Source organism: Calonectris borealis, chromosome 3, assembly GCF_964195595.1.
Source record: "Calonectris borealis chromosome 3, bCalBor7.hap1.2, whole genome shotgun sequence".
NCBI classification, from domain to species: Eukaryota; Metazoa; Chordata; class Aves; order Procellariiformes; family Procellariidae; genus Calonectris; species Calonectris borealis.
This window is the reverse complement of record NC_134314.1, coordinates 115108948-115131663: the sequence shown is the minus strand read 5'-3', so window position 1 is coordinate 115131663 and position 22716 is coordinate 115108948. Positions and strand designations below refer to the sequence as shown.

Sequence of the window (22716 nt, the reverse complement as noted above, 5' to 3'; positions counted from 1 at the left end):
GGGCTGCAGCTTACACCAGCCACAGCCCACAGCCCCAAGCCACTGGTGGTCTGCAGCTGTGGGGGAAAGCACCTGGTTCAGTTTCTCCCCTCCCATACCTTCTCTCCCCTCAATTCGCCTGCTAGGACACACAGAGCAGCAGAAACCATGTCTGCCTCAGCGTTTATAAAACTCCACTCAGTTGCTGTTTTACAATGGGAGCTGGGCAGAGCGTCCAGCTGGGCCCAGGCCCCCACATCAGGCTCAGCTCAGGGCTGGGGCCTGCTATCCAGTGCCAGGAAGCTAGTCAGCACTGGCAGGTGCAGGCGTGGAGGTTCCTGCTCTCTTGAGGCAGCGCAGGAACAGTTCATAGCCTGAGGCCAATCCCGGGGCCATGGCTGGTGGTAGGAGTTGATTCAGGCCCTTGAAAAGTGGCCAGGAACCACGTCAGTACAGTGGCAGCTCCACAGGCAAGGAGAAGGAAGGCAGGAGACGCTGGAGCCATCAGCAAGGAGGGGGTTCACAGTTGTGCTGCTGAGGCAAGCCGATTTCTTCCCCAGCAGCCTACTCTGCCTGCACACTCATGCTGCCCAAAATGTGACAAGGGCAGAGGGAGGCCTGGCTAGGGCAAGACAAACTGAGCTCACATGTTCCTTGCTTGAAAGGGCTAAAAACTCATGCAGGCAGTGGAGCAAGAGGTCAGTGTGTGGAGGGACGAGGACAGGGTGGTAGAGGAATGAGCCAACATCAGCCCTGGGAGGAGACGATGGGGCGGCTGATGGTGCTGTTTGTTGTCATGGCCGAGAGCTCCCATCTGTAATACACCGATGAGATACACTGACAGAAAGCACAAACACAATGCCCAGGGCTGGAGCAGCTCTGCTGCACATCAGCCTCAGCTGTGGTCTCCAGCCCAGCCTGCCCCAAAGCTGCACAGTGCCAAAGAGGGGCCTAGGCAGCCCTCAGCCAGGGCTGGAGCACCCCAAGGACAGGGAGCACCCATGGGGTGACCTCCCAGCAAGGCACGCAGTACCTGATGTCGTGGGGAAGGCAGGACTGGTCCAGGCTGTACTGAATCACTGCTAGCTTACACAGCGTCTTTAGACTGGGGCCTGCGGAAAGAGGGTAGTTAACCACAGCAGTCCTCCTCTGGGTGCCGGGGGGCGCGAGGGGGGGGGTCCAGGCATCGTGCAATTAGTGCCATAGGAAACAGGGCAGAGCACCCCAGCCATCCCGCTGAGGGACAAGGCAGGGTGCACATCAGGGACAGGCTGGAGCAGTTTTCTGTGCTCCCACAAGAAGTCTGGGTGAAGGAGTATATAAAGAGCCATGAGCCCAGCTCAGGCCTACAAGTACAGCCTTAAGCCATGTACACCAGTCAGAGAGCTGCCTGGCTCCGAGAGGCAGGCACCTGGAGACATGTAGGACACAGTATGGTGCTTCACAGTGGGGCCTGGTCGCAGGGCACCTTGTGGTGAGAGGCACAAGCTGGGCGGGGAGTGCTCACGTACTGAAGTCGAGGATGTAGAGATCCGAGTGATCCATCAGGTCGAATTCATCACCCATTCCCTCCTCTGGAGACGGGCTGCAGAAGCCAAGCAAAGTGTGTCAGTCAGTGCCAAAACACTTGTACACCAGTTAGGGTCCCTTGGGCTCCCCAAGGGCTGAGCAAGTCCAGGACTGTTCTTGGCCTGCCTGTCCCATGCAGGGACCCTCTGATCCCTCCTGTCCTTCTGCTTCCCCCAGCAGCACCCAAAGCCATCACTCTCCCAGCTCTTTGCAGAGTAGGCAGAGTTGCACAGAGCCGGGGCTGCCTGGCTGTCCCAGCTTCAGCAGTTGGGCAGAAACACACACCATCTCCTCTGGAAGGCATAAGCAGGGAATGGGGGAGCTGCCTCCTTCTTACACATGACCACAGTGACTTACACATGACTCCAGCTGCAAGCCTCCCCCTCACCTCACCTGCCTCTGTTACTTTGGCGCACCTCCAAGCACCCAAGGTCCCATGCTGCAGGGAACATCCCTTTTCCCTTCTTGTACATTGACCAGCCTCTGGCTGATTTCACACTCCTCTTCCTCAGGTACCTCCCAAACCACTCTCCAAGAACTGAGCAACTCTGGGGCCTCTCCCAGAACTGTGGCACCCACCCTCAGGGCATGAGGAGGGTGCTGGCAAACAGCTGCCTCCAGAACTGAGGCTTGTTTCAGGGCTCTATTTGCTCAGCAGTTTCAGTGGATCTGACCCTCCAAAGAGCTGCACTCAGAAAGGCAAAGCTGAGCCCTAGGATGAGGCTGAGGATGACTCTGAGCAGGCTGGAGAAGGGATCTTACAGCAGCTCCTGAAGGCAGGCATGCTTGCACAAGCATCTGTCCTGCTCTTTGTGTGATAAACAGGCCCCATGGGCTGCCCCACAGCAGGCAGGGCCAGACAGGCTGGCATCACCTGGAAAACCCAGTGCACTGTTAGAGACTAACCAGCTTCACAGCAATGCTGAATCATGGAAGGCTGCCCTCGTAACATGTTAGGAAACACAGAGATCAAACTGCCTGGGCAGGTAGGGGTCAGCCCATCCCTACCTGTACCCAAACACCACATGGGGCAGCATGACACAACCCACACTGTGTTTTTTTTTACAGACCTCAGGCCAGCTTCACCTTATGGCCAAGGTGAGGCATACAATGGGAAGTACAAGGATTTGTGAGAATATCACATGGGACAGGCATCTGATCTTGGAAGAATCACACACCACACAATGGCACAGTACAAAGTCCAAAAAGCTGTGTTGGTGTCCACAGTAAGGTAGGTGAGATAAGCTGGATACCCAAGAGGACTTTTTGCAAGGCTTTCTAGTTGTGCTGCAGAGCTGCAGATCATGGGAGCTATGACGTATCTGCAGAGATTGTGGCAGACTCAGCTAGTGGCCATCCAAATTTTCTGCAACCTGGAAAAGCAACAAAAGGAGCCACAGCCTTCAGGCAACACTGCTGTGCTCTCCCTGCCCACCTCAGCTCTAGCTTCCCAGGGCTGCATGAAACATTTGCAGACTGCCACATGCCATGTATTACTTGTGAGTCATGCCATGGAAACCTGTGAGCTAGATTCTCCTGTCTATAAGCTCTCAGGAGCACTGATGCTGCTGGGGACAGAGGCAGCATGCACTGTACCACACTGCCCCAGCACTGCAGTGGGCCAGAGTATGATCAGCCAATCTGCTTTCTCTGAGGACAATATGGAAGGCGCTTTGCAGAAATTCAACTTTTTCTACAGAGGAGTGAAGGCAGCAGCAGAAAATAAGCACCTGAAGCAGACACTGGGGTCTTCACATGTGGTTTAGTCGCAGCTCTTTTCCTCTTTGTCCGCAATAGTTGTATGTACCTGCTGCATTAGCACAAACTCTCCAGCAAAAACCCACAGGTTAGCAACCTGCAGCCAGGAGAACATTCTATTTTTTTAGCTTGCATTCCTCTGACTGGGCCAGTCGGACTGCTTTTGGGTTCTGCTGCATGAGCTGAAGTTGTGCACCAAGCACAACAGCACAAGTTTTGAAACAGATTCTGCCCAGCCACATGCTGTTCATTGCTCCAGTACTCACGTGGTTAAGATCTACTGCAATTATTTCAGCACGGCCATTGAAACATTGTAAGAGAAGTGTAGAGAAAGCAGCTAGGAAACATCTGCATAGCAGTGCAAGCACAGACATTTTTCAGTCTGACCGCAGGAATCACTGTGGGCTCCAGCCACAGCCTCCTGGTTGTGCCAAAATGGGGATGGCATTTCAGAAGACTGTAAATGAGCATGTGTCAAGCACTGATCAGTGCAGCTATCATTTTAAGCCAATCCCAATTTGCTGATACTCCTGGTCTGATGTTGGTCCTGGAAAGCTAGTGAGGAGCTAAGCTATGACTTCAGGCATTTCTACAGAACAGGCAGCTTCACCTATGGTTCCCTGCCTCTGCGGTCTTGACGGAACAGCCAAAGCACCTGACAGACTGGTCGCTGCATGCCCTAGCACAGAGAGACCAGCCTGTGCTGGAACAGTAGTGCTTGGACCAGGGGAAAGCACTCCCATGGCTGATGGTTGCCTGGAGAATTTCAAAGAAAGGAAAGGTGTTTTAAGTCCTGCTTTGGTTTGTGACAAGGCAATTTAGTGTGTCCTCACTGCTTAGCTGTGACCTCATGCAGTAACTTCTCACCACAGTGTCACTTGCTTCCCCAACTATGACCCGCTAAGCCTCACATCTTACAGGACATGAGACAGTACCTGCTCCCCTGCCAGGTTCCCATAACCCCAGCACAAACTGCGGGGCACAGCTCACTGCTGGCAGAGAAGACCTGTTGCTGATGGGTCCCATCTGCCCGGATACAGGCAAGAGCCCTTTAATTCCATCCTTGTGTGCTCACCACGCCACAATCTAGTCTCACATCCATGTCACAGGAAACGCTAGACCATCCCTTATCTTTCAAAGGAAAGCCAGCAGACACCATGTCTGTGGTACTAATCACCAAACTGCAAGTAACTAGGGAAAGCCTGGAGTTCAAGACCAAGAGAGCCACAACTCCCAGACAGCAGGGTGCAGGGCACCCCTTTGCCAGACAGAGCCCAGCAAAACTGCTCATTCCAGCTGCACAGCAACTCAGTATGTTGGCGAATGCTCTTGGGCCCTGCACCAAGCACCCAGTGAGAGTCCCTGCTCCCTCGCCAGTCCCAGGCATTTCTAAGCCTTGTCAGGTAAAACACAGCCTCAAGCCAAACCTGGATTGGCATCTGTTCAGCTAAACTCTGTTTCATAGCATTCCCTCCCCACCTCGTTCTCCCTTGTGGATGGTCTCTGCATGCTGAAGTGCTGGTGGGTTTGGGAGGAAACCAGACCAGGGCCACAACTGTGACACAGCTAACGGGATCACTGAGCTTAGTGCTACTTAACTTCCTGGTCAATTAAATGGGACACAAGTGACAGGATTGCTGCTGGCCACAGTAGAGATACCGCAGCTGGGGCAAAAAGACCAGCCTCTGGGCAGAACTACAAAAGAAACTAAGCATTTGGATGCCACAGAAGCAGGCCCCCCGCTGAAGTGCCTCTTGAACAGTGTACAGTGTATATGAATCCTGTAAGGGAAGGCAGGATACAAAGGGGTTTTGAGGGGCCATCCCCCAGTGCTGCTCCTAGCAAGCTGAGCCTGCCGACTCATCCTCCAAGAAGCTCTGCCGGATCCTCTGCACTGTGCACTCCCCCTCCCCCTTCCCGGGCAGGGGAGCATAGGTCAGGAGGCAGACCACAGGGAGTTCTCCATTACAACGACTTCCTGGAAAACTTCTTATCTCACCAGGCAGCTCCAGAATACACCTGATAACTGTTACAGGAAACGAGCACAGTCCCCACCCCCATCTCCCCTTTCCCCAGCCTGCAAGACCCTCCCTCCAGTCCAAGCAGGCTGCATTCCTGGCTGCCAGCAGCTCTTCCTATCCCAAACTAGTGCTAATGAACTGGCTTGCATTGGGGTTGAACCTGGATTAAGAAACAAGTTGAGTACTGAAGTAACTCGGTGGAAAAGACAAGGCACTGCTGCGTTGCCTGGCGGAGATGGACCAAACTCCAAAAAGCTGGTGTCAAATTTGTTGTGGTTTGCTAGCATTTCCTGGGAGTGCCTAGGTTTAACATTAGAGTTCAGCTGCTGCTGTAACACAAATCCACACCGCAGCTTCTGAGAGCATCGAAAACTGCCATCAAGCCCTACCAAGCCTTCTACCATACAGAGCAGCACCCACTATCTGTTGAGGAGACTGGATAAACTCAGCACCTCTGCATATGTCACCTGCACAGAGCACTCCCTCACGCACACATGGACATCCTACAACTAAGCACACTCCCCCAGCACAGCACTCCTGGGGCCTAAAGGCCCTTCATTCCATCACACACTAGTATGGTCAGCCCATCAGCAGAACCTGCCTTGCTTTGTCCTCTGCCCCAACCTGTCTTCAGAAGTATCCCCAAAAAGCCGCTGCCAGGGTCCCAGAGAAAGCCCAAAGCTTTCCAAACCATGTGAGGGCTGAACAGAGACATTTTCAGATGTCTCTGCGAGGTAGATGCTGGCAAACAGGCCTGTGCTCCAGAGCTGCAATTTGTCATTCCAGACAGCATAAAGCATGTCCTGGTGATGGGCCACTTCCTTTGCTTTAGCAGCTGTTAAGGCTCTTGGCCACATCCAGCTGCCCTGAACCCTGACATTATCACTTCCAGTGTTTGACAGCCAAATCCTTAACACCAGGTACCTTTTGTGAATGGAAACTTTGCTAAGGAGTGCTGGCACAGAAGGAAATGTTGCCTTTTTGTGTGTATGGGCTCCTCAAACAGCTCCCAGCTGCAGCTCGGCAGACACCACACTTGCCAGTGAAAGAAAAACTCTGGTGTAAGAAGCAGGGCAGCACGTAGTGAAGTCAGTCTGAGGTCTGCTACAGCACAGCAGACTAGGATACTTGTCCTTCTGATGGCAGAATTTCCCCTCCCCCTCCCATCACCTCTTTCACGGAAAGCTTGACCATGCACAACTCCTTCTGAACAGCATGTTACATACTTCTGCCTCTACTTGTACAAGAAGGCTTGTCACTAGGTGCTTTACAAGCTTACATGACATCTTCAATCTCCCGCTTGCCTTTTTCCAGAAGACCCCTGACCTACATGATTTCTTACACTTGTAAGGTAGATGGACAGTTGCCATGTGCCTCTAAAGTGCATCTGACTACAGCATGGGGCAGAGCGTGGAGGGACACTGTGCTGAAAGGAACGGCAAACCCTCTCACAGAGCTAACCTACACAACTCACCTGGTGCCTCCAAAGAGAATGATTTTGTCCCCCACTCTGCAGCAGCACTGCCGGCGTCGAGGACACGGGCCTTTCCCTTTGGGCTCAATCTTCCTCCAAGAAAGAGAAACTAAGGGGCAGAAGAGTGCACCAGCTTGTCACAAGAGCCTGGCCAAGACCCGGGTATAAGCAGGTTATGGATTTAAACAGATCACAGCAAAACTGAACAACCACTGCCCCACACCAACTAGCCAACATCCACCCTTTCTATTGACCTCCTCTTCTTGCTAGCGGCAAAATGATGCACTTCTATGAGGTTGTTACTGAAGTGTCGCTTAGATTCCAGGCACAGTCCTGAAGCTCTGCCTCCTGAGACAGGAGTTGCAGGTCGAGGCCTTTCACTTGCAAAGCCTGAGTGCCAGGGACCCCCGGGCTGCCACGGCAACAGGTTGGACATCACAGGGAGCTGTACAGGGCAGAGCTCCAGGAGCAGGCAGGCAGGCAGCCTCCCTTCCCCAGCGCCCTGCTGCGGTCGAGATCTGGAGGAAGACCCAAGAACCAGCTCCATCTGCTGGCAGCCACTGTGAATGCAGAGCATCCTCGCAGAGTGGAGACTGCTGGGACAGCCTGGTTGTGGGAGCATGGGGAACTGAACCAGGTGAAGACAGCAGCCTTTGTCCTTGCTGCTCTCTGTGGCAAGGATATTGGGGGGTGATTAATCACTAATGCACAGCACTGAAACCTTCACACACTAGCTCATAGATCATCTTGGGGAACAGCAAGTTGGCTGCTTTCAGGTAACTTTACTATGCAAAACAATTAGCAAATAAAGTCAATCTAATGGACTGTGAAAAGTGCCCGAGGACCCCAAAACAGCTCATAGTTGACTGATATTCAGCTCAAGAACCACCCCTTCTGCTGCACAGTTTGACCTGGTACCAAGGGAGTGTGGTACGGTGATGCTGCAGGTCAAGTTGAGTGGTTTCCCCAGCTACGGTCTCTCGCTCCCCTAACCCTATTGCTTCCCCATGTCTTCTTTTCTGCCAACACTTCTGCATATTTAAGAACAAGACAAAGTTTTCCAACCACACTGTTATTAGCTGTGTCTTTCAGCAATACTTCCTTTCCCACTTTGAGATTTTGAGAGAGTCTGAGGAGGAACAGGGGTCCCAAGCACGGTAGCAAGTTCCTGTCAATGCTGTCGGAAGAGCCGCTTCCCCCCAAGCAGGCTCCTAGCCCTTTGAAAGTACATTCACCTGAGTGCTCACACACCTGAGGGCCTTGAGCATTATCACTGCAACAAGTTAAAAGCATAAATACCTGGATTGAATTTCCAGAGGTCGTGGAAGTGTCTGTTCAGGCGTGCGTTGTAGCCACCAAATACATATAGCTCCCCATTGTAGCTGACTGTGGGGAGTAAGCATAGATATCAGTGTGCCACCCAAGGTAGAACCCAGCAGGTCCCTGTCCCAACATGAAACACAAAGTGAAGAGGCACTGGTTATCCACCTTCGCTTACGCCACCTTCACGTGCAGGGCTACGTGCAAGGCTTTTCAGTGGACAGCAGCTTTCCACAGAAGCCAGGCTGCGTGCACCCCTTGCTAACCCACATCTCCACCCAGCAAATCAGATACTCCTGAGGCAGGCAGCAATTTCCTTCCACTGTCCTCCTCTCTCAGCAGACCCACACTCACATGCTGAATGGCTCCGCCGGCCTTCAGGGAGCACTGGAGTTGGAGGGGAGTCCAGCCAGGAGTTTGTTTCTGTATCAAATACTTTAATGCGGTTACAGTAGATCTCATTGTTGGAGTGAAATGGCCCAAAACGATCAGCTCTGCCACCAAATACATACATCTTTGTTCCAATGATGGTAGCTGAATGGAAGTCTCTCCAGCGAGCTGGCGTACCCTGCAGGGACAGAGTAAAACAGAACAAGAGAAAAAATGCAGATTCCTCAGGGAGATGACACATCTTGATGGGGAAGTTGGGGTGGCTGCCTTCTCCTGGAGAACTTCCCCTCCGGAAGATCCCAGCCACACCAGACAGAAGCTGTGAGACAAGTGTGGGCAGCTACCCTAGAGAACAGCAGATATGAGACTTCACAAACCAGAGTGAAAAGCAGACACTGACCTTGGCAGAGATTAAGGTCCACATCATGTTTGTGGTGTCCAGTTTATGGATATCGTTTGAAAAGCAGTCAGCCTGGAAGACAGCAGGGCAGCCTGGTCACAAAGAGACTGAGAAGCCTGGTCACATCTGGCCCCAAGAAGGACACTGTCCTACAGACTTGGAGCATCCCTTTGGAGTCAGTACTTCCTCAGAGACATGGTGCTCGCTCCAAAATGTCAGGGTAGGCAGCACACTTGTCACTTAACAAGAGGGAGGCAAAGCCCATTTCTCCTCAAAAGTATCCTGTCTCTCCCTGCAGCTTTCCCATTTATTTGGTGCTCAGTTCCTCCCTGCAAGGCTGTCCTGCACACAATATGTACATTCACAGCAGAACCCTGCCTCCACTCCATGCAGTGACAGAAGAAACAGGCACTAACAGGACAGTCAAACTGGCTCTGTTAAGGCCACTTGATGAGAGGTAGAAGCTAAGATTACTTTTAGGAAGCTAAACATCCAGGAGCAAATACACTTAGGGTTCTGAGGATCTCACAAAATTCATCTGCAGCTAGCTGCCTGGAAGAGCCTGCATTCACATGAACAGCACACACTCCTGCTCCTCCAGGCAGGGGAGATAGCAGCAAGACAGCTACAGGCTTGTTTGGTCTTGGTTAAAAACAAGCCACATTTGAACTGCTCCTGCTGCTGTAATCAAGATCATGGATTTGGCATGCTATTGTGCTCAGAAGACGGGGAATAACCCAGGGACTGCCGTAACAGAGCCCCAGCTTTCTTCCAAATAAACAGATGTGACTTCGCACAGCTTTTCTGGAGCCTGGTAATAGGCTGAAATGATATTTACCCACTTCTTAAGATCAGAGCATAAGGATTTGCTCAAAGGAGCATTAGGCACACTGACAGCTAGTGCAGGATGACCTTTGGCTATTCTTAATGGGAGGGCAAGCAAGTGTTTGCTGGAGGGGATCAGCAAGATGTGAGAGCAGGTACAGAATACAGGGAATATGCACCAGATTAGGACAAAACCTCACAGCAACACTGCAGACATTGGAGAGTGATTTTTCTGGCTCATTTCTCAGCCAAATTAAAATAAATGTAGATCAATATATATTTATTAAAAATTTTATGTATTTACCTATCTAAATGTGGCTGAGAAATGAGCCAGGAAAAAAAATTATATTAAAAAAATATATAATTTTTACCTCCATATATCTACATGTTTTGGGAAAGAAAAAAAAATTCACCATTTTTTTTCCCCAACCACCTTCTCTGCAAAACAATGAGCATAACGTGGGTAATTAACGCCATAACTTTACCGAGTTATAAAATTAAAGCAACTATGGATACAAATATGCCCCTGTATCCTGCCTCTACCAGTGTCCTGGGTAGGAACACCATCTTTCCCAAGGGATCACCAAATAACAGTTACAGAGACTACTCACCAGCTGTTCATAGCCTCCAAAGATAAACATACTCTTTGCCAGGACACAAGCTGAGTGCCCATCTCTTGCTCCTGGGACCATTCCAGACACCTTTGGTGTGAACCACTTGTGCGTGTCTGAAACAAAACAGGAGGCAATGCTAAGAAAATATAGTAGATGTTGGGATGGGATAGCTCTTTACTACTGTTCTTCATTTCTAAGACAGAAATCCTTCTCTCTCTCTCACACACAGCACCTGCTTCTCCGGAGAGGCTGCAAGCTTCTTCAGGCAAGGCTACCTGCCTGAGCCTCCACAGAGGGGTATGGTGACAGAGGTCTCAGCTCCTGGGCATGGCCACTGACTCCACCCAACCTTACAAACACCTCACGTTTTAAGTGAGTAGTACAGCACTGCTTGAGCAATGTTATTTTTATTGAATCTCTTGCAAAGCCTACTTGTAAGTCACTTATCAACTCTGCATTTACAGTTTTAATTACAATGAAGCAATGATGCTAAGTGGCTCAACTGACCTCAAGGCATTGAGATGCTGACTAACTGACTGAGGAAAAACAGCTCTTAAATCCAGGCAGAAGTCACTTAACCACAAGCTCACCATGATAACAGAGCTACTGTGCGCATCCCCACCTCTGCAGCACAGCTCTCCCTATCTTACCTGCTCCTCTTGTTACATTCTCATCCCCTCTTCAAGGGGAGCCTTCCTCACTCTCCACCCTTCACGGTTCCCTTCGCACCGCTCCCTGTGGGCCTGCACCAGCCAGATTCAGCCCCTTAGCCCGCACACTTCAGGGGTTGGCTTGATTTAGGGGAGGACTTTAAATCCAGCCAGAGCTGTTCTCCATGCCAGGGCAACATGGAGCTAAGCCAGCAACTCATTGCCAAGCACAAACAGGCACCTGTCCCAAGAGCCCAGAGAGGCACAGATAAGCCTCGAGGCAGCAGGAGACATTTCCCTCACCCTCCCGTAATTGCTGCGAGCTGCCAAGAACAGTGCTTATTTCAGCAGTGGTAACATTGGAGCCAAAGCAACATTCTCCACGAGGATAACTTCTCTGAACTTGGCCTGTGGCCGCAGCTATCCACCTAGGCTCCAGCTGGAACCACACAAAGGGTCTTGCAAGGTCAACAGAATCCCTGGGCAGCCTCTAGTGAGAAAGCTACAGCGGCTATTGAGTTTCTTTCCTTCATGGGGCTGCTTCCAAGCCCAGTCACACGATTGCAGCAAGAGCTCACCCAAGTGCAACACATCGAATTAGAGATGGAAAAGACCTCAACTTGTGATCTGCTCGGCACCCCAGAGGACAAAATTGCACTCAGCCAGGATTTTATCCAGCCTGATGCAACTCCTACAGTGGAACTTACACCACAGACATGGGACTGCAACTGCCAGCCTTACTTTCCAGGATTTTTCCAGGGGACAGGCACAGCGTGTACAGACAGCTGCAGAGGGTTCAGACCAGGGCTGAAGTCTGGCCTTTCCATTAATTTTCACTTAATGCTAAAGCGCTGGAGTTAGCAGGGAGCTACCACTACAAGGCCTCTGTGTAGGCAGAGATTTACTGTGGCTTCCCAGCTGCATTTGTCAGGGGAAAGGGGAAACCCTGTGCCCAGAGAGCAGCTCCAAGCTGTGAGACATTTCCTGGCGAAGAAGAGAACCCACGATCAAGCACTAGAGCAAGCAATTTCCTTGCAAGTCCAGCAAGCCAGTTACTAGTCAGTATTTAGATGGACTTGCCTCCAGAATTCACATGTACTCCTTTCCTTTCTCAACACTCCTGTCCACCCAGTTTCTGATGGTGCCTGTTCTCCCCAGGTGCTCCAGCAGCATTATGGAGAAGCCAAACTGAAAGGCTCAAGGAGTTTATCTTTCAGGTTTATCTAACTTGACTCATGCCTTCCCGTATTTTGGCACCCTGTCCCTGACTACTTCTGTGTTTTATTCCTCATCTCCTGCATGCTTTCAGAAAGGACCACCCTGCAGAGGAACCACAGTCCTCGAGAGCTCTAGCCCCTTCTCGCTGCAACCTTCAGCCACAGTTAAGGAATAATACATCACACAGAGAGAATGCTTCAGTTGTAGTTACTATCAGAGAGAGCACACAAAACTGATAGAAAAATTAAAACCAGTTTGACTATTAGACAAGCTCAGTAATCTCTGTTCCACAGCTTTTAGAGAGAGTCAAGTGTGCAGACACGTTGGCTACCCTGCTTCCCTTCTAAACCTGCTGAAACAGTCAGCGACACCAATTCCCCATTTGCACCATTTCCTCCAGACTGTCACTTTGTAGAGAGACTGAGGTACAGGAAAACAAGTTGGGGAGCAGTACGGTGGGGCAGAGAGGTCTCATCAAGAGCAGTTGTGACAAGGAAGAGTGAGAAGCTGGAACTTACTGACATCAAAGGCATAGAGCACGTTGCAGGCTCCCTCAGTGTCGTTGCGACCACCCCATATGTAGACAGTGTCGTCTATCAGCACAGCTGAGTGCCCATACCTCATGTAGGGCACCTCTCTCACATGGTCTCGGCTGTTTGTCCACACTGGAGGCAGCTTGATCCAGCGCAGAGACACTGAAAGCAGAAGTTTGAGCCCATATCAAATGCTAAGCACACTACATGTGCTCACAGGTCACAACCCATTCTACACGGTGCTTTTTTCCCTATGACAAGGGGCAGAAGCAGTCTAGTAAGCAAGACAAAGCTGTGTCTGACCCTGAGTAGCAGCTAGTTAAGGAATATGGAAGCACAGTTTTCCACAGGCCCCTGTCACAAGGCGAGACTAGAGGAAGCCCTGGAGGACCAGAGGACTCTGGACAGAAATACGCTCCATTGTGCATAAGTTACACTGAAGAGGTTTCCACTCTGGCTCATCCTAGACTGTGAATGAAGGTACAGCACACGCACAAAAAAAAAAAATAATAGGGAAAGGAAAAAGAAAAAGTGCAGAGTGATAATGAATGCAGACACTACTTCAGGCTAGTGATGTTTTTGAAGAGACTCAAAGCTAGAAGAATGGGCAGCACAGGAATAATTCACTGCAGCAACATGCAAGGGGACACACGTAAAGGCATCATTTGGACTTGCAGTAGTGCAGTTTAAGTAAGGCGATGCAGCAGCTTTTAGGAACAGGGTTTGTTTGCTTTTGTTTTGTTTTTTTAAGCTTTAGATGAGACAGAGCTGTCTCCTTTACTCTCTTCCATACCCGAGTTCTCCCTGCTAACCTTGTGGTACTAATAGGAGTTCCTTGTGATTACAGGTTCTCCTTCCTGGCAGCCTGTATGTCACGTTCAGCAGTAGTCAGAGCAGTCAACAGGTATTACAGGGTTTAATGACAGTGCAAGAGTCACAGCAAGTGTTACATGGCCATTACATAACAAACACCCTTACACCCTTCCTCTCCCACACATACAGTCTCCAGTTTTGTTTTCAACATGGAGATAGCACAAAATATAGCAGAAAACAGTCTGCAGTTCCCCTGAAATACTAACATAAGGAAAGAGTCAGACATCTTAAAAGGTGATCATCTATCCCAGAGGCAGAAAGGGCACTGAGGAAGCACAGCCAATGCTAAAGTCAAGCTAGATGGGATGTTTCCTACCTAAAACACAGTCTTCCTCTCTGGAAGACTGAAAGGGATCGTTCAAAATCTGGTATCTTGGCTTTAGCACTGGAACCTAGCAATGCTAACTGAGCAAGGGCTTGGGAAGCCAGTGTCACCTCCCATGTGGTGGCTGCAGCATCACAACACTTTAATATTTGGGAGTGGTAAGAAGGGAGGACAATGCAAGAGCATTCCTTTGGGCATGGTAATTATGCTTCCACCATAAGAGCAGTGCTCTACTGGCACGTTTTACAAGCTACAATGTTCAACTGTCTTGAGTGTGAGAGCCCAGTCTTTCTGGATAGAGATGAATGTCTTTGTTCACAAGATCCTGAGCTACACTGTGAGCAGGTCACCTTGGCAGCTCTGTGTAACCAATGCCTCTATCCACTACTGCACAATTCGGTCTTCTCCACAGTCAGATTTAGAGGAGTGAATTCACTGCATCTTACAGACAAACTAGTTTTACCTACATGCCGCGTGCATGTTAGGAGAGCGTTCGGCTGTCCAGTCTGCAAAACTGGTCATTGGTTCTCTGCTCTTATCTCTGTTCAGCTGGACCCATCCAAGCATCTGTGCAGTTTTTCAACCACCTGCCTAATTACAGGGAAATACTTCATGGACCAGCTCAGTAACCTCTTCAGTTCAAAGGAAACTGAATCAAGAATTACTTAGCCTCTCCCAGCACAGTCATGGTGCCAACTCAGCCTCCTGACCAATACTGGCTACCCTACACAAATGGCTCCAGCTCCAGATGCTTTTCTAAGCCATGTTGTGAATCTGCATGATAGCTGCTGCCAAAATGGGAAGAGCTCCATCTTAGCCACATGCCCCTACTGACTGCATCATGCTGGCAGCAGCTGACAGTTGCCCCCACAGGGAAACAGCTCAGGAGTCTAAACCTGGAGACTTAACTGAGTGCACGGGCTCCCACCCTACCCCTTCCATGCTAGGGGCAGCTGAGCATGGTCATGCTGCAAACTGGATGGGGGACCTGAGCCAGCTAAACATCACCTCTTTGCACCTAATTGGGTTAGTGTTCACAGAAAACAAGGACAAAACAAGCTATTGGCTATGTGGTTACTTCTAATGAGTCCTTATCCTAGCTGAAGTACAGCCCCTCTATGCCCTGCCCCTGAAGCTGAAAATACAGGGCTGCACAAGGGAAGAAGCGCCTATCTACACTGATAACTTTTTTGGAAATTAGAGTCAGACTGCGTGTAACAGTGTAACACGTTAAGCAGCAGTGGGCAAGAAAACTAGTAACTGAGCCCAGCAATCCACTTCTTTGTGCACCACAAGGACACATTTACCTGCATTAAAAACATGGACATCAATCTGCCGCAGAGTCTCATAGTCTTCTCCAGAACAATATCCACCAAAGGAATAGACCTTGTGCCCGACGGCCACAGCTGCGTGGTTCACCCTCCGCGGCCCACCTTCCAAGTGCACTGCCCACCGTAGCATTCCTCCCTGCAAGCCAGACAGTCTTCAGGGCCCCCAGTGCCACAGCCGCATGCTTCCTGGGCCACCACGATGCCACCTGGCTCTGTAACAGAGACAGAATACTAAAATAACATGACCCATCTCGCAGGTCTTCCTATCTTCCTTGAATGCCAACTACAAAGATCACATTGCTGTATCCTCACTCATCTGCCTCCCAACTGGAGATGGTTTTATTCTCCCCTTGGGAAGAAGACACAAGGCAAGTACTGTAACCTGAGCAAGGCTCAGAAGAGCAAGCAGAGATGCCCTTGCATACAAAAAAAACTCAGGATGGCTGTACAGGCAGCCCAAGCCAAGCACGTTTGGCAAAGGCAGCCGAGTGCTGTGCGCCCAGCCGTGCCCTGGTCATGTACACATCATGTACATGCCAGAACAATTTGTCTACATGAATGAAAACACACAGCGAGAGCCAATTGTGAAGGTTAAAAGAACAGAGCCAGAGGGAAGAGAGCGTGCTCTTCGGATCAATTGTGAGAAACGGCAGAGAAAAACATTAAAAAAAAAAAAACACCCAACAAAAAATCCCAGAGAACCACCCCCACATAAAGCAATCGACTCCCCGATACAGAGGTGGACTACAATACTAGCATTTGGACTCATTGATTTGAGCACTAGGGTCCAGCTTAATCAAATACGAGAGAACAGAAACCCCCTAGTCTGGGGACAAAGCTCTTTGCTAACGATCAGAATAAGGCCTTTTTCTCCTGCAGCAAATCCAGGCATAACTGAAAATTTTGTAACATCATATCTCAGTTAAGAATCCGATACGCTTCATGCTTCAAACAGATGGCTTAGATCAGCTCTTAGAGAAGTCACCGCAGCTGATTTTTGCAGAGATTCTCCTTTGGATCTAAAAATCTGGAGCACAGTCCTGCCCGGGCGCTTCTGAAAAAGCAGGTCAGCTCAATTCTTTAACAGTTTTCCCCCAGCTGAAAAACAGCCATTAGAAGAGATGTCAGTGTTTCAGACAGCCTAAAGAAAATGCTCTTTTTTTATTGCTTGGTTCTAGTTTCTTGGAAGATGCAGTCAGCGCGTTCCCACCCCACACCCAGTTTTAGCATTTGCAGAATGCAAAGAAATTTGTGGATGCCTTATAACAAGGACTAAAATTCCTACACATTTTCTCTGTCACTTTTCTTTTCGGAAAGTAGTGAGTTTTCACTTGCCTCCTCTTTAAAGTTTCTGGAGAGCAGCAAGAAGGGGCAGCGCCATGCTGCTCTGCTCCAATTGGCCTCCCCAGCCCTTTGGCTAAGCGGAACCACCGCTCACAACCAGGCACCTGTACAGTCCATCAGCAGCCTGATCACCACAGCATCTGGCCCACCTGCACACTCCCATTTTATCCCCACCTGAGGAAAGAGTCAGACATGCCACCTAACATGGAGCTCCTGGCACGGGGCAGAGCTTCCAGCTCCAGCCATGCATACTACAGGCAGTTCAGAAGCATCCAGAAACCAGTCGCCTCATTCCAGAACTCCTAAGTCTCAGCAAAATCTGAGTAATTTCTTTTTAAAGTTATTTCTTTTTCAAGCTGTTCCCAAAATAGAGACTGGCTGCCAGAGCATGCTCTGCACCTGAAAGTTAGAGCGACAGGACATGTGCAAAGTCCGAACAGAGACTATCCTGCAGTCTTACTTGTAACAGATGAGCGCAGACCAAGGCATCCCTCCCTGCGAAGCTGCTTCTTCCTGTGGCAACCACTGTAACCTAAATTGTAGTTAGCAACCCAGAAAGTCACAACAAGCTTTTCTCCAGCAGAGCTGCTCCAGAAGGGCTCAGGAACAGCCCCCCTCTGCTACATGCCATGCTTCACTGTATATCTGGGACCACCCCAAATTCAGATCTAGCAGTTGTTGGTTTTTTTTTTAATTACTATTTTTTTTTTTAAGCCAGGCAGCAGCTCCTGTATAAGTCCTCCGCAAAGCTACAGAATACATGAGTTTCCATGGAGACCACCACAGTCACCTTTCAGGCTATTTTGAAGCCTTCACATATCTAAATCTGTTTCCTGCCTCAGTCATGAGTTATCACTGAAAAAATCTAACCAATATTTTCCTCAAAATCACTTCTTGGTCAAGTGATTCTGTAAGAGATTCCTCATTCCTTAACTGACTTTATCACCAGTGTCAATATTTTCAACACCCTTCAGACTGAGCCCGATCCTGGAGGAGTAAGAGGATGAATCTTACTTCCAAGTTCTCTACCTGGTTCCTCCTGTGGTAGAGGAACACCGCCTGGCGTGGCAGGCAGGCATCGTACCAAGTCGCTTGCTGCCTTTGCCAGAAAGGGTGGGAAAACTCTTCTTCACCCTTGGGAGTTCACTCAAGCCGTGTGCCGAGGAGCACGCTGCTGCCAGAGCAGGACCTTTCACTCCAACAGGAGCTGGCTACCCTGCCTGAACAGTTTCGTAATTAAGATTAGCCATAGGAACACATGAAACAAAGGCTGCACAGCCTAAGAAGTTAATCTGGTCAACTGAGAGGCAGCAGCTCAAGGCCCAGCTGGTTACACTGTAGGAAAAGTTATTGATGTTGTAGCAACAATGTTGCAATGTTGTTTCCTACAATGTCAATTACTGGGAAAGGTTTTTCCAGAGATCAACCCTTCCCAGGAGGCAGGCAGTTGTAGGCAGGCCTGGGGCGGTGGTAGGGGTGATGGAGTTGAAGTTGGCTGCACTTGGCCTTGGCTTGGGACAGGGATACACCTTTAGAGCAAACAAAGCTCAGCCAGCGCAGCCTCTTGCTGCCACTCATCAGACCCAGGGCACGCAGAAACACTCATTCGCTTTATGAAAAGAAAACAATCAGAAGCGTGAAGCGATCCTGACAGGATCACATATTAAAAGGCAAAGAAAAACACAGGATTTAACAAGCTGCCAGAGTTATTCAAACCTGAGTGCTCTTCCCTACACTGTAATAAAAACATCCAGCCAGACTCCATCTTCCTCTTCTGCCACCGGCCACAACCCTACCCTGAAATAGTCTTCCCGCCTTCGCCAAGCACTTGTTCTCTCCTTTTCAGCCACGTACAGGTCCATCCCCCTCTCCTCCCTGCAAGCCCCACAGCCCCGTCTCCTGAGGACCCCCCACTCCTCCCCCATGTTTTCTGCATCCAGCTCCAGACTCTCTCCTCTCCTGTCTTTTTTCGAAATACTTCCATTAGAGCTGTCTTCGGTCCCAAAGTCAATTTTTCTCCTGCAATTCCTCTCTCTACACTATCTGCAAATATGAGTTAAACACATTTTTTGAGGATAAATTTATCTTCTGTCCTACAACTATGCACGCTGTTAAGTTCCATTTCAGGTTTTGATTTCCAATGATAATTTATATGATATAAGTGAGGACATAAACACACCACTTTTCAACCTCATTCCTATGAGGACTTCTTAATAGGAAGCATTAATACACTTAACATTAGGCAGTGTGCCTTAGATTTCTTTAAAGATTACACAGGACACAGGCGGGGGGGGGGGAGAGGGGAACAGCAAAATTGATAGGAAACCATTTACTAACAATTTTCCCCAACTGTACAATATTAAGTTATGCAAAATACATTCTGTGATTTCTCATTTAGGACACCAGCAACAGGGTTGTAGGCTATAAAACACAGAAATATTGATAAGATGGAGGCAAATTGTGCCAGAGAACTGGGAGGGCACTGGCTGCAGGAGGCGGTACACGTCCCAGCTCAGGCAAACCAGGTGCTTTTTCACTCTGCACTGCAAACCAAAGGGACAGTTAGCAACACTAACATTCCTCATGGATCAGAGGAAGGACTTTCACACCACAGAAAAATTTAATCGTTTAAATCACATAAGCTATTGCTCCTTCCAAAAGCCAGCAGGGTAAGAGGAGGGTTGCCTTCTACATGGATCCATGCAGACACCGAGCTAAGCACGAGTCCCTTTTCTGGATCCTGCTGAGCCACCCCTTTGCTCCCTAGAGCTGCACCTCTTTTAGAGCAGCTTCTGCAGTTCATCTGTGCCCTCAGCCGAAGCTGGCTGAAGGTCTGAGGAATATCCTTTGACTGATTCAGCATGTCTAGCTGGAATCGTGCCCCAACGACCCCAGGAACTATGACCATATACTTACAGGGAGACCAAAAAGCTCCATCAAAACAAGCACAAGTTTCTTATACAGTGAGAGAAGAGATTTTCTAGATGAAATAAACCCAAAGAAACTGCACTCCCACATGCTCTGTTAGCTCAGCATACGCTTGCTCACCTTAGATCAGGAAGCTCTGGCTGCCTCTCTTTCCCCAGTCTCAGCTGGGAGAAGCGACGCGTTGAGCATCCTGACCACACATACGCACTCGAGGTCTCCTTTGCAGAAGGGCACATGTGCTTCTGTTCAAGCCACCGCTAGCTTTCACTGACGCACGTGTCAGGTCCCCACTTCACCTCTCAAAAACCTAATAGATCTTTTCATTTTATTTTGCACTTACCCAGGCAGCAATCATGTAATCTTCACAAGTCCCCATTTCCCTGGTCTGGCATAATCTATCCAGAGTTACAGTCAAGCACAGATAACGCAGAGAAATTTGGGTTGAAACCCTGGTAGGTCCTGTCATTAATTGCCAGGAATAAGAACGTTTCTAAAAATCAGGTTACACTTCACCTACTGTTGAAGTACCCGATGCTGATGATGCTGGAAATTAAGTGAGCACAGCAATGAGTTATTCCTGCGCCACTAAGCACAGGCAGGCTAAAATTAAAAAGTGTTCAAAATAACTGGCTGTGGTCCCACAGAAATGCCTGAAGCCCTCCGCTGACTGTGCACAGCACCACAAGCCCAGGTACACACTTCCGGAGTAAGTGGTGCAACAACAGCCATGGCGTGACCGCAGACTGGCTCTGTCACTGCAGTCAGGCATGACACCTGACCACAAGTGGAAGCTCACAAGTCTGTTAGCAGAGAAATACCTATGGATGTCCTTCAACACCTCCCTTGTTCTTTGTCAGCGCTGACATCCAGCAAAGGGAGCGCAACAATTCACCCGGGGCATTTCATTGCTAAGCAAGTGAACAACCAGGTTTTAAGTCAGCTCTGTGTTCTTCAAATACAGCACCTATAGACAACACTCCCAAATCTCTGGCTGTGCTGTTGTCTGAACGTGCACATAATGCCTGAAACAACCTTCATCCCAACTGCCCCAGCTTACACCTAGCAAGAGTCTACCAGCACAGCATATAGCTATCTGAGATCACCAGAAAAATCACTCAGTAATTTCTCACTACCTTCCAAAACTGTTGTGGTGACTTGAGCAAAGTGGCATAGATGGGGGGCGGGGGAGGGGGGCAGAGTGGGGAAAGGAGAGTAATCATGGTTTTTACAGTCAGATTTTTCAGCTGTTTGTTCTATTTGCTTTAGACTTTCTATTTTCAATCCTTACAATTAACTATGGAAACATTTCATTTGTGATAGAAAGCTACTGATCATCTCCAAGTACAGCAGCCAGATAATCTTAGAACAAAATATATATCCTTGGATCCACTTCTTTGCGCAAAGAGAGTTCACTGGGCTGCCTCATTCCTCTATGCGCACAGAAAGAAACCTAGAGCCATTTCTGAAAGCTGCTCAGATTAGCCTTGCTGCAGTCAATTCCCACAGCAAGGGACAGAAACCCAGCAGAGAGTGGCCCAGATTTTCAAGGGCTCGCTCTGTCACCCACAGAATTATAGTACCACCCCAAGCAGAGCAGCCTACTGCCCCTGCAAAGTTGCTCAGGAGAGCAAATCCTACCGTGTGGCTGCCTCAGTCCCGTCTCCCAAAAGATGCCAGCCACAAGGTTTAGTAACACTTAAAATAGCCCAGCCAGCTCACAGCAGTCCATATAGACAGTTCTATTTCAAGCACATCCAACTTACGATAGCACAAGAACAACCAGCTTTCTTCACTCATGCTTGACATTTATCTGATGCTTTGACTATTTATGCTAAGGCAGTGTGAAATTGCAAGCTTGCACATTCAGCAGCTTGGACACTCGCAACACAATTCCAGCACCAGTAAACTAGACAGTGCTAGAACAGCCCCTGAGCTTATTAACCGAGACCGATCTAGAAGCTCGTGTTAGACACAGGAATCACAGACCACACTGCTCAGGCAGAAATTTATTCCAGTGTCCCTCCCTGCAGACAGCAGCACCGCCTCCGCCTAAATATTTTGCCCACCGCTGACTTACTTTTGCCCAAAGTCCAGCTAAGATTCTGTGCCTACTGAGCTGACTCCCCTTTCTCACCTTGCCTCCCAAACCCCATTGCGGCTTCTCTACAGAGTGTGCCTAAGCTTCAGAGATATTCCTTGACCCCCTCTTGCCCGCCAGGAATTTGTCTTGGCCTCTGGCTACCGTCAAGCTGCTCCTGCCATGCCAAGTGCAGCCCTTGGGAGGGAGCAAGTTCAGGAAAGCTGAAGTGACAGCTAACGTGGCGTTTCTTGCTTTACACAAAGCCGCACCGTTTTCTTCCTCTGCACCTGCCGTCACACCGACGCCAGGACCCTCCAGGCAGAGCCTTTCGCTGGGCTCAGCGGGCGGCCATGCACAGCCGGGCGGGCTGACAGCGCTCACCCGTGGCAGTCTTTGCTCTGCTTCGGCGCACAGGGCCAGGCGTGAAGCCCCAAGCCTATCGACGTGGCCAAGCTTCCGTGAAAGCGTAAAGGGGCTGAAATCGCACAAGCCCGCGGGGATGGAGAGGGAAGGCCCGGCAGAGGGGGAGGGCAGCCTCCCCGGTAGGCACCCGCCAGCCCCCGGGGGAGGAGGGGGGCCAGTGGGGTCGGCTGGCCGCCCCCCACACGGGCCCCTCAGGGCCACCCCGCTCCTCCAACTCCCGCCGCCCGACCGGCAGCCGAGGGCAACCGGGGAGGGCGGCGGACCCGCGTCGGCCCTCATGGAGGGGGTAGCTCCAGCTCCCCCGCTCGCCGCGGCCGGCCCTGCCGCCGGCCCCCAGCAACGGCACAGCTCCGCCAGCTCCCCGGGAGGGCGGCGCGGGCGCCCCACTCTGACCCGCCCCAACAGCCGGTCAGTCCCAGTCCCAGTCCCAGTCCCAGTCCCAGTCCCAGTCCCAGTCCCAGTCCCAGTCCCGTACCTGGCGGCGGGAAGGCGGCCCAGCAGCCCCGGTCCGATAGCCGCGCTCACCGCTCCCTGGGACTTGTAGTCCGGCGCCGTCCCGCCCGCCTGGCCCCGCCCGCCCGGGACCGCGGGCGCCCTCCCCCGCGGGGGCGGCACGGCCTGGCACGGCCCCGCAAGGCCCCTCCGGGGGTGCCGTGCCCAG

The 22716-nt window shown here is 50.3% G+C and overlaps 1 protein-coding gene and 1 long non-coding RNA gene across 4 annotated transcripts; one reads left to right on the top strand and one right to left on the bottom strand.

Moving 5' to 3' along the window:
- Positions 1-145: 145 nt before the first annotated feature.
- KLHDC3 (kelch domain containing 3) lies at positions 146-22639 on the bottom strand. Of its 3 annotated transcripts, none has more exons than XM_075147430.1 (11): positions 22531-22638; positions 15257-15492; positions 12737-12913; positions 10348-10463; positions 8912-8983; positions 8476-8689; positions 8101-8187; positions 6802-6910; positions 1491-1564; positions 1013-1091; positions 146-793 (listed from the first exon to the last, which is right to left on the bottom strand). In XM_075147430.1, the coding sequence occupies exons 2-11, from the start codon at positions 15408-15410 to the stop codon at positions 727-729; spliced, it is 1149 nt and encodes a 382-aa protein (XP_075003531.1). In that variant the 5' UTR covers positions 15411-15492; positions 22531-22638; the 3' UTR covers positions 146-726. The 3 variants fall into 3 exon arrangements, with proteins under 3 accessions (XP_075003531.1, XP_075003532.1, XP_075003533.1); XM_075147431.1 differs by lacking the exon at positions 22531-22638 and adding an exon at positions 19673-19848; XM_075147432.1 differs by lacking the exon at positions 8912-8983 and having other exon boundaries at positions 22531-22639.
- On the top strand, positions 6906-12743 carry LOC142081026 (uncharacterized). The gene is made up of 3 exons (XR_012673198.1): positions 6906-7438; positions 10580-10722; positions 10815-12743. It is a non-coding gene; the product is annotated as an uncharacterized LOC142081026 (long non-coding RNA).
- Positions 22640-22716: the final 77 nt, after the last annotated feature.

Bases quoted from the DNA above. Each gene is read 5' to 3' on its own strand.
- KLHDC3 (XM_075147430.1), bottom strand. From the start codon at position 15,410: ATGCTACGGTGGGCAGTGCACTTGGAAGGTGGGCCGCGGAGGGTGAAC. The intron at 12,914-15,256 runs GTAAATGTGTCC...TTCTGCTTTCAG, and splicing joins TGTCCATGTTTTTAATGCAG to TGTCTCTGCGCTGGATCAAG. The intron at 8,188-8,475 runs GTGAGTGTGGGT...TACTCCCCACAG, and splicing joins CCGGCGGAGCCATTCAGCAT to TCAGCTACAATGGGGAGCTA.